General features: G+C 38.4%; 1 protein-coding gene and 2 long non-coding RNA genes across 4 annotated transcripts; all 3 read left to right on the top strand.

Moving 5' to 3' along the window:
* Positions 1–1,776: 1,776 nt before the first annotated feature.
* On the top strand, positions 1,777–3,276 carry LOC138137464 (uncharacterized). The gene is made up of 5 exons (XR_011161752.1): positions 1,777–2,219; positions 2,272–2,371; positions 2,425–2,535; positions 2,587–2,739; positions 2,789–3,276. It is a non-coding gene; the product is annotated as an uncharacterized lncRNA (long non-coding RNA).
* A 3,567-nt stretch (positions 3,277–6,843) lies between these two features.
* Positions 6,844–8,063, top strand: LOC138137013 (uncharacterized). Its single transcript, XM_069056314.1, has 2 exons — positions 6,844–6,857; positions 7,502–8,063. Exons 1-2 carry the CDS (start codon positions 6,844–6,846, stop codon positions 8,061–8,063), a joined length of 576 nt encoding a protein of 191 aa, XP_068912415.1.
* Positions 8,064–12,827: 4,764 nt separating this feature from the next.
* LOC138137335 (uncharacterized) lies at positions 12,828–14,083 on the top strand. Of its 2 annotated transcripts, none has more exons than XR_011161698.1 (5): positions 12,828–13,274; positions 13,335–13,475; positions 13,539–13,679; positions 13,740–13,887; positions 13,948–14,083. It is a non-coding gene; the product is annotated as an uncharacterized lncRNA (long non-coding RNA). The 2 variants fall into 2 exon arrangements; XR_011161697.1 differs by having other exon boundaries at positions 12,832–13,274; positions 13,743–13,887.
* Positions 14,084–14,304: the final 221 nt, after the last annotated feature.

Raw genomic sequence — 14,304 nt, 5'->3', positions numbered from 1 at the left:
ACTTCGTACCATCGAGTTGTATTCGGCATGACAATTCCACGAAGGAAAATTTCATTTTCAAGTTTTACACAATTTTTTAAATTTATACGTATTCTTATGACTCTCAAAGCGTTAGTTAATGTAGTATAAAACAACAAAAATTTTGCTGTCGACCAAAAATGAGTTTATCAAAATTCGAGGAAGGAGGAGAAAATTACAGCGATAATTTTTGGAAGGTGGAGATGATTACAGCGATAATTTTTCGATAATTTTAGGACCATGCTAAATTATCGGTGTAATTCGCTCCTAATTGGTCCAATGATTCAAAATACTACAAGCTGATTGGTTGAAATTTTCTGAGTGGAATTGTCAAAGAAATTAATATAAGTAGCTTGACTTTAGTACGATAAAGAAGTAGATGCTGTTTGACTAATTAGACCGCGACTACAATTACAATTAGATAAATAATTTACCTTGTAATTGTAAAGCACGTGGTCACAAAATGGCGACTGGAGGTACTGGAAGCCCCTCCCGCTGTATTGGAGTTCAAACCCCGAGTGAATAAAAAAAAGCCTCGTTTTCCGTTCCGCGTTCGGTTTTATCATTTTTCTCACACCCCAATTCTGCAACTCCTACTTGACCAAAACGACCAATCAGCGGGGTACGATTTTACTTGTTACTTTAGCCAAACTCGATATTTCTAGAACTTTCGATTTAACCGTTTCCGTTTCCCACCACAATTTGAAATGTTTAAATTTAGACTTTTATTAGGACCAGACTGAATGTACATAATTTGTTGTTGAATTGCAAATCTGAAAAAGGATACTAAATTACTGATTGTATACAATAATAAACATCAGCATTGTAATATCCCAGTTTGAATTTAAATTGCCGCCGCCAAAGGAGAAGTAGAGGGACGTCCGAAGATGACCGAGAAGATTCGACCGCGGGAAAGTGGGGGTCACTTTGCAATGTTTTTTTCCCTTGGGCACTTGTTCCCCTTGGGGTATGGTTTGTTCTGGACGCGTACCGTTTTCCAAGAAAAGTTCGGCAAATTTAATTTGAGGAATGCGGTACCACTTTTACCGGCAAAGACATTGAGAAAATAAAATTTTCATTCCGTTGAAATAATTTTAAAAATTAAAATTCTTAATTTAGCCAACCTATTCGGACCATTACAATAGTTAAAATTTTACGCTGGTTAAGGTCGTCTGTAGTTTACTTTTAAGTCATATTTGCTCTGGTCTGGTCTTCTAATTAAAAATTTAACACTCGTAAACTCATAAATGAAGCCTCTTTAAAACACAAGTTTTAGGTCATGATCATTATCGCCATGAGCAAATCAATAACTGTTAAATACATAAAAGATGTCAAACTCCAATAGCTTTCAGTTGCCAGTAAAATGCTTCAAGTAACTGGGTCTAGTGGTAAATTTTCCTGATAAAAGGATCTATTTTCTTATATCGTGCTCATATTTTAGGTTATAATGATCCATTCCTTTACTTGGGAAAAATATTTATTCATTTTGGTTATCATAAAATTACAAAATGGGTTGGCGGGTTTTTCTTTATGTTTTATTCGTTCACCTTCCTGCTTCAAATTTGCTTCATCTTTAACAACTTCAGTAGAGATATGATCACAACGTACGGACCCTTTCTTCTAATATTCGCTAATGTAAGTAAGGTCACTCAAGAGTTCAGCTTTTCTAACATTTGCAAATAGGTGTTAATGTTAATGGCGTCTGCCATTGTTATGGAAGATGAGATCTTGAAAATATTCGACGAATCGGTTAGTGCATTGTGGTCCACAGATAGCGTCGGTCCTGAAGTGCAACACTTCATTAAGAAAAAATCTGCTCAAATAAACTATATGTATTTTTCGATTTACGCAGTTGTGTTGCTCTCCAGTACATGTATGTTTCCAATTTTTGGCGATCACCACGAGTGGATTGTTTGTGAAGACGCTTTCGACCACTACTTGGGAGTTTCGTCAAAAATGTTCAATCAGCTGTTCTTTTGGTCCTCACCAGTAATGTCTTACGTAACGTTACGATTCACCGGAGCCTTGTTGTGCGGAATAGAAGGACTGAGTTTGCAAATCTTTTTAATTAATCAACGGATTTTGCAAATTTCTGATGATCATCCCGATTATGACAAACTCAAAGTTGGACAAAAAATTCTCTGGCAAAATAAGATTTTCCACACTTTGCTTTCTTGCATCAAACACCACTTCGTAGTAACGTGTGATGATGATAAACATTCATAATTATTTTACAAACTATTATTATTACAGGACTTTTAAAAAACTGCTAGGAATTGTGAAATCAATATTCATCAGAGTTATGATAACAGGTGTACTTGCTGCCATCGCATTGATTTTCGTCATCATGCTTGTGCGTCAACTTATGGTAGTCCAGAAACAAATAAATTAATAACGGTGTTTCAGGTTTTTGAAAATGCGAGTACCATTATGAAATTGCGTTTATGTGCGTTCTCCACTATTGCAACTATTATCATTGTTCTTTATTGTCAAGCCGGCCAGAAAATTTCTGATCAGGTACCATTAGCAGATTTATATAGGAATACGTCTTATTCTTATTATTTCCAGATGGAAGGAATCTTTGATACTTTAACCCAATGTTCGTGGCACAACTGGGATGCCAAAAATAAACAGATATTACTAATTTTTATGGAGAATTCTTTGAAACCTTTTTCATTAGGATTTGCTGGATACACTGCCGACTATAAACTAGCTGCTTCTGTAAGTAGCGCCAACAAATTTTCAAGAGATAATTTAAATATTGTTGCAGATAATGCGCACTAGTTTCAGTTACGGAGTTGTCGTGTATAATTTGGGAATACTGAGTGACCGCTCCAATTAACGTTAAATTAACAGAACACGTCGCTCACTGCAATATTCCGTTGGATATAGAATGCAAAATATTAGGCATTTATTAAATTTCACAGACATAGCTCACATAATTTAGCATTTTGCACTTGATAGTTTCTTTATTAGCGTGTGGTAGCCGCTGGTGAAGAAGTCGCGACACCAGAAGTTTCCGTCGTCGCTTCTGGTTATCTGGTTGGTGAATTTTTTCTCAAGACATCAACTGATTTTGCGGAGAAAAAATGCAAACTTCCTTCTCTTCTCAGCACCACATAGTTTGGATGTATTTCGGTAAATCGCGTTTTGTTATACTTTGTGAAAACCACGATTGTTCAGGCCGTTAGCCCTACCACTAACGCAAACCCTTGTTAGTTCTGTATCGCACTTGCAACTGAGAAATAAAACCAGAAACATTATTTCAATAAGTCTTTTTTTGCTTCACCAATTTTAAAAGCGCCAAACGATATCGCAAATCTGGTCCTTCGAGAAAATGCGGACATTTTGGTCCAAAACTAGCCGGATCAGTACCAGTGAAAATCATCACCCGTATGTGATAAATCAGTTACCCGTGTGTAAAAAAAAGTAGTGCAAAATCGCCCGTGTGTGATTTAGTTGATTACTGAGGTGTAGTCTCAAGTGCCTGAATCTTCAACACAAACAATCATCACCAACGATCAACAAGATCATCAAACAATCGTCATCGCCAATCCAGTCATCAATCAACGAGATCATCAGTCCAGGAACCAGTCCAGGTGTCTTCAATTTTGCTCATCGAAAGGTCTGTCCTTGTTTTCCTATTCCCGTACATGTTTTTTGCGTTATTTAAACAAGCTTCTTTCGCTTGTTCATATTAGAAAATCTAACGCTCGGTATACTTCGCAAGTATGGTTGGGCGCTTTGAACAGGGTTAAATAAATAGTAAAAAAAATGTCGGGCCTTGGCGATTTAACGTTAAACAGGCGGAATATTAAAAACGCGATTCGCAGGCTCCAAAATAGTATATCAGGCGCAGAAACAGACGTAAACGTTCTAGAAACAAGCTTAGAGTCGATATCAGATCTTTTCAAGGAGTATGACGCTGTTCAGTTCAAAATTAAAAACTTCAGCTCAAAAAAAAAGATGCCGACGAAGCACAGTTAGCTGAAGAAAGCGACAAAGAGCGCGGTGAAGTCAAAACTCAGTATCGGGCGATTGTGAGTAAAATAAAGTCACTTTTACGAAAGAATAAGTCGAGCGCTTCGGATTCAATTAACATAAAAGCACCCATCATACAAGGTCAAGAATCGTTGGATTGTATAAATTTGAAACATTTGCCACTACCAACTTTTACCGGGAAATATGGCGAATGGTTTACCTTTTACGAATCATTTAAGTGCCTCGTAGCAAACAATGCAAATATTTCTGAAATTCGCAAATTTCATTACTTAAGGGGTTGTTTGAAGGATGAGGCTTTGCGCGCCATAGAATCTTTATCAATTTCAGGGGATAATTATGTAAACGCGATCGAATTGTTGCGGAAACGGTTCGAAAACAAAAGAGGCAATTTTCATCACTGCCGAGCGGTGCTAGACCAATGTTCAAAAGTTTCCCTAATAACAATAACAGAGAGCATGTGTAAAAAGTTAAATTTACGAACATATTCCAGCAATGCGTGTATCACAGGTGTGAACGTTTCTGAAAATATCGCGCCCCGGCCGTTTCATTTGAAAAGTCAACGATTGAGCTACCTTCCGATATTATTTTAGCAGACCCTAATTTCAATGTTTCGCAAGAAATTAATCTTTTGATTGGAGCGGGGCTCTATTGGCAATTGTTAATTGGAGGGCCAACTCAGCTGCATAGAAATCAACCGTACTTTCAAGAGACGCAATTGGGTGAGCGGGGACTTAAATTTGAAAAATTCTGTCTCTAAATTTTCTTGTAATCTCGTTTCATCGGAAAGAAATTTAGAAAGACAGGTAGCAAAGCTTTGGGAGAGCGAGAATGTTGTATCCGAAAACGACGAATCGTTGGCATTAGAAACGCTAAATTGTGAAAACCATTTTGTCAAAAATACCTGCAGAACCCCTTCAGGTAAATTCATGTTAAAACTTCCCTTCAAGGAAATAATAAATCTTGGCGAATCTTGGACATTTGCATACAGACGCTTTCTCTCTTTAGAAAAGCGGTTTGAAAGGGATCATAAAATGTCAAACTCCTACAAGGAATTTATGACCGAGTACTTAAGCCTTAGACACATGGAGCTAGTCCCTCTCAAAGACCGCAACAGCCCAAATTCCTTTTATCTACCGCATTTGGCTGTTTACAAGCATACAGCGGAAGGTCAAAAAATAAGAGTCGTTTATGACTGTTCGGCGATATCTTCAAACGGATTAAGTCTAAACGACAATTTACTTACGGGGGGTAATTTGCAAGGCGGCTTTTTTGACATCTTGTGCAGATTTAGAACCTACAAAATTGCTATGTCCGCTGATATTACGAAAATGTACAGGATGATCGAAATTGACCCCGAAGATAGCAATTATCTTAGAATTCTCTGGAGAAATAACAGTAGCGAACCGATCAAAATTTATAAATTAAAACCATTAACATTTGGTCCCACGTGTGCGCCGTTTCTTGCTATACGTTGTTTGAAGCAATTAGCATCAGATATACAGGAAAATCATCCAATCTTGAGTGAAATCATAAATCGCGATTTTTATATGGACGATTTGCTAACGGGAAGCGACTCACTTGACGAAGCTTTACAAATAAAAAATGGAGTCACCAGTATACTTGCTTCAGCGGGTTTTGAATTATGTAAATGGAGTGCTAGCGATTCGCGATTGTTACCTTCAATTTCAGAAAATGTAGATTCAACCGTAAATTTCTCCAAAGATAGCGACGTCAAGGTGTTGGGTTTTTTTGGAACTGTGGTAATGACCAGTTAAAATATAAAGTCCAGTTCCCATCTGGTTGTAAGACGATTACAAAACGCAGCATTTTACCTATAGTAGCGAAAATTTTTGACCCCTTAGGGTTGATAAATCCAGTTGTTGTAAAGGCCAAAATCCTCCTACAGCAAATATGGCTGCTAAAACTCGATTGGGACAAACCCGTGCCCGAAGAAATCGCGACCAGTTGGAAGTTGTTCGTCGACGAACTGACAGAACTTAATAAATTTCGTATTCCGCGCAAGTTAATAATTTCTAATTTGCCAATCAATTTGATCGAGCTGCATGGTTTCGCGGACGCGTCGTCAAAAGCTTATGGCGCCGCTGTTTATGTCAAAGCAACCGATGTAGCAGGAAATTCTTCCGTAACGTTGTTATGCGCGAAAAGCAGAGTCGCGCCCATAAAAAAGGTCACTCTTCCACGTTTGGAGCTTAATGCCGCGGTGGTGCTATGTGCATTAATGAGCAAAATCAATGAAAGCCTAAATTTAGAAATCAAGGCCAAATTTTATTGGACTGACTCAACAATAATTTTGTGTTGGCTAGCTGAACCCGGCGGAAATTGGTCGACGTATGTCGGACATAGGGTGAATCAAATTCAAAGGTGTAGAATGGCAGCATGTCAAATCGAATGACAACCCGGCCGATATTGTCTCGCGCGGTATGCTTCCGCGGCAATTAAGGCAATCAGAACTGTGGTGGCATGGGCCACAATGGTTAAAATCCGATGCGAGCAAGTGGCCACCAAGTTGGCAAAACCCTCATAATAAGGAAGATCATTTGTTTCCCGAAAGAAAACTTAGTAAACCGGTTGACATAATAAACACAGAGCCCGAGTTGCCGGTGCTGCAAAAGTTTTCGTCGGTAAAAAAATTATGTAGAGTAATCGCGTATATTTTACGATTTGTAAATAATTTTAAAAATAAAACAAAAAATCAAAAGGCGCTCTCTTCTAGAGAATTCGCGGACGAAATTCAGTGCATGCAAAAATCCAAGAAACTCAAATGCCAACGGTAAGCTAAATTAGACCCATTCATTGACGAAAATGGGCTACTTAGGGTAGGTGGGCGATTAAAACACTCACTCTTAGCTTACGAGAGCAAGTTTCCAATTTTGCTACCGGAAAAACATCATGTAACCAAGTGGATCATCCGAGAAACCCACAAAGATGAACTACACGCTGGCAACGAAGCCACTCCAGCTGCCGTGCGTCAAAGATAGTGGCCAATATCGGGAAGAAATATTGTTCGCAAAGTCATACATTCATGCGTAAAGTGTAATCGCGCAAATCCAAAGCCAATATCCCAAAAAATGGGTGATTTACCGAAAGAGCGACTGCAGCCCTCGCGGCCATTTTCCACCTCCGGGGTAGATTATGCAGGGCCGTATTTAATAAAGTCAAACAAATTGCGCAACGCGGAAAAGGTCAAGTCGTACATCGCGCTCTTTGTCAGTTTCTCAACAAAAGCGGTCCACCTAGAGTTAGTCGGTGACTTGACCACTGAAAGCTTTTTAGCGGCGTTTAAACGGTTTACGTCGCGCAGAGGTCATGTTAGCGAAATATTTTCTGACAACGATACCAATTTTATTGGACCCGTGCGCGAATTTTTGAGATCCGAAAAATTCAAACAAAAAATTTCGAACGAATTTCTGAACACCTGTACTAAGTTTAACTTTATACCGGCAAAATCTCCGCATTTTAGGGGACTTTGGGAACGATGTGTTCAAAGCGTCAAACGTCACTTGCGTAGGATACTCGGCGACGCCTCAATCACTTACGAAGAATTTTATACCTTGCTTACGCGAATAGAAGCTTGTTTAAATTCACGTCCCTTGATCCCACTATCCCAAGATCCCAACGACCTGGAAGCGTTGACCCCTGGTCATTTTTTAATCGGAGCACCACTCACGGCTCCCTACGAAAGCGACGTAACGGATCGCAACACCAACGGCCTCACGAGGTGGCAACGGATCACCCAACTCCAGCAACACTTCTGGAAAATGTGGCAAAAAGAGTATCTGTCGCAGTTGCAGACCCGCCCCAGAGGCCAACAACATCAATATCCAAACGTCGACGTAGGGGCCTTGGTGATCTTAATAGAAGACAACATGCCACCACTTCAGTGGAGACTCGGACGCATAGTGCACGTGCACCCAGGAAGTGACGGTGTTGTGCGGGTGGTTTCCGTGAAAACGGTTAGTGGCACGTACTCGTATAAACGTGCAGTGAAAAAACTGTGTATAATTGCAACCGAAGCGGCCTAAGATAATTTTTCGTTTCAAATCATTTTTTTCTTTTTATCTTTCCTTGTTTTTTCATGCTTTGTGACATCCACAATTTGTATAAGTATTTTTTTTAGTTCTTTTTTATGTATGTATGTAGGTACATGTATTTTTTTTTCTTTTTTAATTGTTATAATATAATGTTGTTGAAGTCATAAACTTCAAGGGGGGCGGCATGTTCAGGCCGTTAGTCCTACCACTGGTGGGGGTTACCACCCCACTAACGCAATCGCTTGTTAGTTCTGTATCGCACTTGCAACTGAGAAATAAAACCAGAAACATCATTTCAATAAGTCTCGTACATATATCAGCCTGGTTTACTCCGGTGGTTGAAAATAAAAGAGAAAACGTTACTAACAGGTCCAAAGGGTACCTCTCTTCACGTGTCAGTTGGCCTAGTTTGGTCACTGTCCCACTAATGGTTGACGCGGCTAGTTTTGTGCTCCTATACCGGACCACAGCTAATTGAGTGCGATGAACACTGACGGTAGCTTCCCGAACTTGAGGGCCCCAAAAGACGAATAATGAATGAAAATATTTCATAATAATTTTAAAATAGCTCGCCTTGGGGAGAACGCGTTTCCCCAATTGATAAATGCAAGTACACATACTCCGCGATAAATTTATAATGTCTTGTTACCGCAACGGTGTTAAAAGAGACGGAGAATGGACATACAGCGTTCAAGCTTCCAAAGAATTTTTAGCCAACTACCCGGACCAAAATGTTTTAAGAAAAGTCCTTCGCAGCGCACATACATCGAATTGTTAATCGTTTTGTTTTTACCAGTAGTGTTGAAAAAGGGAAATCGTCAGGTCGTCCCAAGGTGATTGAAGATGTAGTTGAAAACATTCAAGATCATTTTTAGAAGAACATCAGAGAACATCCTTTACCAGCCTATCTCTCCAAACTGGTGTATCTCGCAGTACATGTCATAAAATTGTTAAAGGAGAACTTGCAGTAACAACTGTACAAGTACTCCTCCATAATGATCTTCAAAGTTGCATAAATTATTGTAACTGATTTCAGAATAATCTAGTCACCTGACTTAACTCCCTTAGGGCCGGTTGCACCAACGCCAGTTAAAGTTAACTGTAGGTTAAAATGCTTCGTTACTTTAGTTACCTATTGTTGTAACAATGTTTTCGTTGCCGTTGTGTACCTTGGAACCCCAGCTTGTGCGGAAATTCCGGATCTTTGGGAGTCACGGCCTTGCACGTCCCCCAAAAAAAAACTAATATCACTCATAGGTGGATATTGCACAAATATCTTCGAACAAAACTCACAAATTATTGCAAAAATTGAAATGTCAAGTGAAGCAATTGTTTCGAATAACCAAAGGTCACTGCCTACTTGGTTTTATGTTCGTTTATGTTTAACGTATTAAAACAAAAAAATTTAATTTAATGTGACTACAAAAAATATTGTATGAGCCACTTGCGTGAAGACATCTTCCGCTCATTCGCGCATTAATTAAAGGCACTCGCTCCTTCGTCGCTCGTGCGGGAACATCGTCTTCCCACACTTGGTTCGTAAATAACAATTTTGTATTAAGTGCACAGGTCTAGACCAAAAACTCATTCTCATGCGCCAACAAAACACGAATTTGCCACGAAATACAAACACTATTTTTTCTACAACCGTTAAAAAAAGAATTTTTGAAGGCAAATTAGATAAAGAAAATCAAAGTATCAAATATTGTGACAAGTTATTGTAACGCAGGAAACGCGCAAATAAAAATTACATTTTTTCACACGTGAAAAAAAAATTCGTTTTTTTAACACGTGAAAAAATTTAAAAAAAATATCAAGAACATTTTTTCACACGTGAAAAAAAATCGTTTTTTTAACACGTGAAAAAATGAGAAACTTTGCGACTTGATAACGATGCAAAAATGTCACGTTTTTTTTTACGGTTGTATCACAAGGCTAGAAAATGCCATTTTGCAAGTGCAAGCACGGTTTGTGGGGCAGAGGCGCCTGCCGAGGCCCACAAGTGCGAGCACAACATTTTCTAGCCGTGTAATACACAAAACTTTTTCGGCCGCCATTTAAAGCAAAATAGAGAATTTATTTTTCTTCCATTGGCAACATAAACGATTCAAGAAGCGACCAACAGACAAGTGCGCTCCGCTAGTGGGAGGGATTTCAATCCACTGCGTCACTCGCCAAGCTGTTCTGGTCGACCTGTATGTAATACACTATGAAGACACAGGAAGCGTACGTGAACTAAATTACCTTGCTAAAATATCCCGATCGTGTTTTAGTCCTTTATGGAAGAATTAAAGCATCCATTATAATAATTTACGTCCAAATGTTGTCTTTTACTTTGCAAGTGTTACTAAGGTTAGCAAGATAAACGTCAAATATGTCAGCTGCGTTTGTGCGAAAAGGGATGACCAAAATTCGGAAAAATTGTGCGTTTGTTTCATACGCGTCTACGCTATCGCATCTGCAGCAACGTTTAACACGGTTTTTTGTTTTTTTCTTGCAAACCAGACGTCTTTCAAGGACGAGTTTCTCCCTACAGCAATTTATATTGACGATCAATTTTTTGATGTAAATCTTAAATGATTCAACATTTTAAAAAGGCATGTAGAAATTACGTTTTTAAGACTTGGGTAATTGCATTAATGGGCACCGTCTAAAATATCTGCATTTTAAATTTCACAAAAATCCGTTGGAAAATAACTGAGTTATTAGGCTCGAAAGTCTTAGCTGAGACACCTGTATAAAATAATGAATCGTTGATGGACTACTCTGTCTAGACTGATATAAAGATAATATTCTATACTTACCTATTTCAAAGGTTAAGGACAAAATAGTTCCCATAAATAATTCCCATTAATTTCATAAAATAATAAAATATGTAACAATTTCCACATTGTTGTACCTACTTAATAGAAAGACTCATCCAGACGCTTGATTAACGTAATTACATTTATTATTTAAAAATATGGATTTTACATTAGGTACATTAGTTATTTTACGTAGTTAAAGTAATATGGAAAGTTAAATTGGCAGATATTTCAGAGGCAGTCTAACCTAGTCACTGTACATATAGAATAGATCAATATTGAAACGTTTCGACTTCCTTCACTTTTCCACGATGATTTTTTTCTCCCTCATTTGGTGTATTGTTGGTTGTCGCATTCCCTCGGATGACATTTTGTGGAAAAATACGAAACAAAAATAATGAGAAAAGAAATATACAGGGTGATTTACGAGGAATAATGAGCCCGACGGAATAGAAAATGCAACCCACAATACATTGCAACAAAAAGCCGGACATTGAAGCGGTAAATGTCCGGGTTTTTCTCCTGATGAATTGCGGGTTGCATTTTCTATTCCGTCGGGCTCATTATTCCTCGTAAATCACCCTGTATATGGATCCTACGTTGTGTTTTATTTTTCATTTTGTTTAATTAGGTTCTAACGAGAGGCCGTACCTTCGGAAGGTTTTTCCAAATAGAATTAAAATGATTGAGCACATTTCACTTAAATTTTATTGAACAGATAATCGAGTGTGGTGGTGTTTGGTCTCAACAAATTATAGAAATAAATAAATGAATTTAATAACAGAAGTTGGTGGAAATTTGACCCAATGAAATTTGACTCGCGGCCCACGAATTGAGATCTGACTAAGCGGGGCAAATACAGAAGTTTCTGGCGCGAATAGCATTATACAAGTTTGAAATGCGAACTATGTGATCCGATTTAGATTTGACTTGTTTCCCCAATTAAATTGAACCCGACGCGATGCCCTGGAACCTCTCAGTCTAGCCTGGTTCAATAAAGGGGCAAAGGTTCTAACAGACTTCAAGGGTACCTCTCTTCACGTGTCAGCTGTACCTAAAGGGTCACTATCCACCTAAATTTGGCGATGGCTCCTTGTGCTCTACGCCGAACCAACAGCTAATTGAGAACGATGGACACGGGCGGTAGCTTCCCTCGACCGAGAGAAAGTCCCAAAGCGACTTTTTATAATAATTTAAACTTGTCGAGAGCACGTTTCCCCAATCGGTAAATGCAAGAAGATCACATACTTCGCGATAAAGAAATTAATACAAGATTCTAAAGAGTCACGTGGTCATCAATAGCTCAAAGAAAATAATATAATCTTTACTTTAGAACGATAAAGGACTAAATGCTGTTTGACTAATTAAATCGCAACTACAAATAATGTACCAAATTAGAGAAATAATTTACCTTGTAAATGTAAAGCAGCTGGTCACAAAATGGCTGCTGGAAGTACTGAACGTACCTCCGGCTACTTTGGAGATCAAACCCCGAGTGAATCAAAAAGCCCTTTTTTCCCGTCCCGCATTCGGTTTTATCATTTCTGACGCACCCCACTTTCGCAACCCCTACTTGACCAAAGTGACCAATCAGCTCGGTTCTACTTTACGCCGATCGCGACACCCTTTCGATATCTCTAGAACTTTTGAAATTACAGTTTCCGTTTTCCACCATTATTTTAAATGTTTAAATTTAGACTTTTGTTAGGACCAAACCGAATGTACATAATTTCTTACACAGAATTCAAATGAAACAAACAGAATTAAAATGAAACAAACAGAATTCAAATGAAACAAACTGAATTAAAATGAAACAAATTAACCTTATTTTGGAAACCTAAATGGGGCTTGAAACGCTGTTACGCAAGTGTCATTTCATGCAACTAAATTCCGTTGATCTGCTACTTCTAAAAATTGTTCTACATTGGTTTGAGTCCCCAATAGTATATTAAGTATAAAGAACGGTAATGACATTGTACGGATCGAAGACAATTGTTTGGAGGAGGAGCTTGCGACGACTCCAATATTGTCTGAGATCCGTACATTGTCATTAACGTTCGTCATGCTTATGAGATTTTTTGCGCGATTGAATATTTATTACAAAACATTCCTAACTAGAATGCAATGCGATACGACGCCCTTCACATCGTGTTGCCACAATGTCGATTTTTGTATCGCGTTTCTAAGGCAATCTGCAAACAACTACCGCCATTGCAGTTTTTGTACGCAAATATCGCCAGTTGTGTTGAAAAACAAGCAGTAAAATGAGTGATATTAGTGATTCCGAAAACGAAATGGATATTGTAGAAGAAACTTTGAATGTGGGTGGCGTCACAAATAAAGAATTTTTGAAACTAATGACCTCAACGTGTAATTAAGAAGACAAGGAAAATTTGTGGTATGAAAATTTTGATAATACTAATGTGGCGGCAAGTTCGCTAATATTATTTCATTGCAGCGGCAAGGAATGCCGACCACAAGAGCCGTGTGAGTTTCCAGAAAGTGCTAACATCTTGTCTTCAACTTCTGTCTACATAAATCAAGAATTTTCGAAACCAGCGAACTCAATATGTAATCAAGAAGACAAGGAAAATCCGGAGTATGAACATTTTGACAATTCTAATGTCACGGCAAGTCTGTTACTAAAATTGTTTCGTTGCAGTGGCAAGGTAGGCCGACTACAAGAGCCGTGTGAGTTTCCAGAAAGTGCTAACATCTTGTCTTCAACTTCCGTCTACATAAATGAAGAATTTTCGAAACCAACGATCTCAATTTGTAATCAAGAAGACAAGGAAAATGCGGGGTATGAAAATTTTGACAATGCCAATGCCGCGGCAAGTTTGCTAATGCTATTTCGTTGCAGCAGCAAGGAAAGCTGACTACAAGAGCCGTGTGAGTTTCCAGAAAGTGCTAACATCTTGTCTTCAACTTCTGTCTACATAAATGAAGAATTATTTTCGAAACCAACAACCTCAATGTGTACCTAATCAAGAAGACAAGGAAAATGCGGGGTATGAAAATTTTGACAATGCCAATGTCGCGGCAAGTTTGCTAATGCTATTTCATTGCAGCGCCAAGGAAAGCCGACTACAAGAGCTTTATGAGTTTCCAGAAAGTGCCCCCACATCTTGTCTTCAACTTCCGTCTACATAAAAATTATTATAATAATCGATTAATTTTGAATAAACTTTACTTACCGTTCTAGAACACCAAAAATTACTTACCATCGAGTTTATCGTTAGCAACGAGTAAACAGAGCTTACCATCTTGGAAACAGACGTGGTAAACAACCAAATAGAGTACAATCGCGCAAAAAATTGTTTTAATTAATAATTACTTCGTAATTTTCATTCTCTCTCTCTCACACACACCTCTGATTTCTACAACTACCTGGCTTACCGTTACCGTGCTGTCCCTGTTTTCCTACC

The sequence above is a fragment of the Tenebrio molitor genome, chromosome 8 (genome assembly GCF_963966145.1).
Source record: "Tenebrio molitor chromosome 8, icTenMoli1.1, whole genome shotgun sequence".
Taxonomy (NCBI): domain Eukaryota; kingdom Metazoa; phylum Arthropoda; class Insecta; order Coleoptera; family Tenebrionidae; genus Tenebrio; species Tenebrio molitor.
Note: the sequence above shows the minus strand (reverse complement) of the source record. Positions and strands in the feature narration are given on the sequence as shown.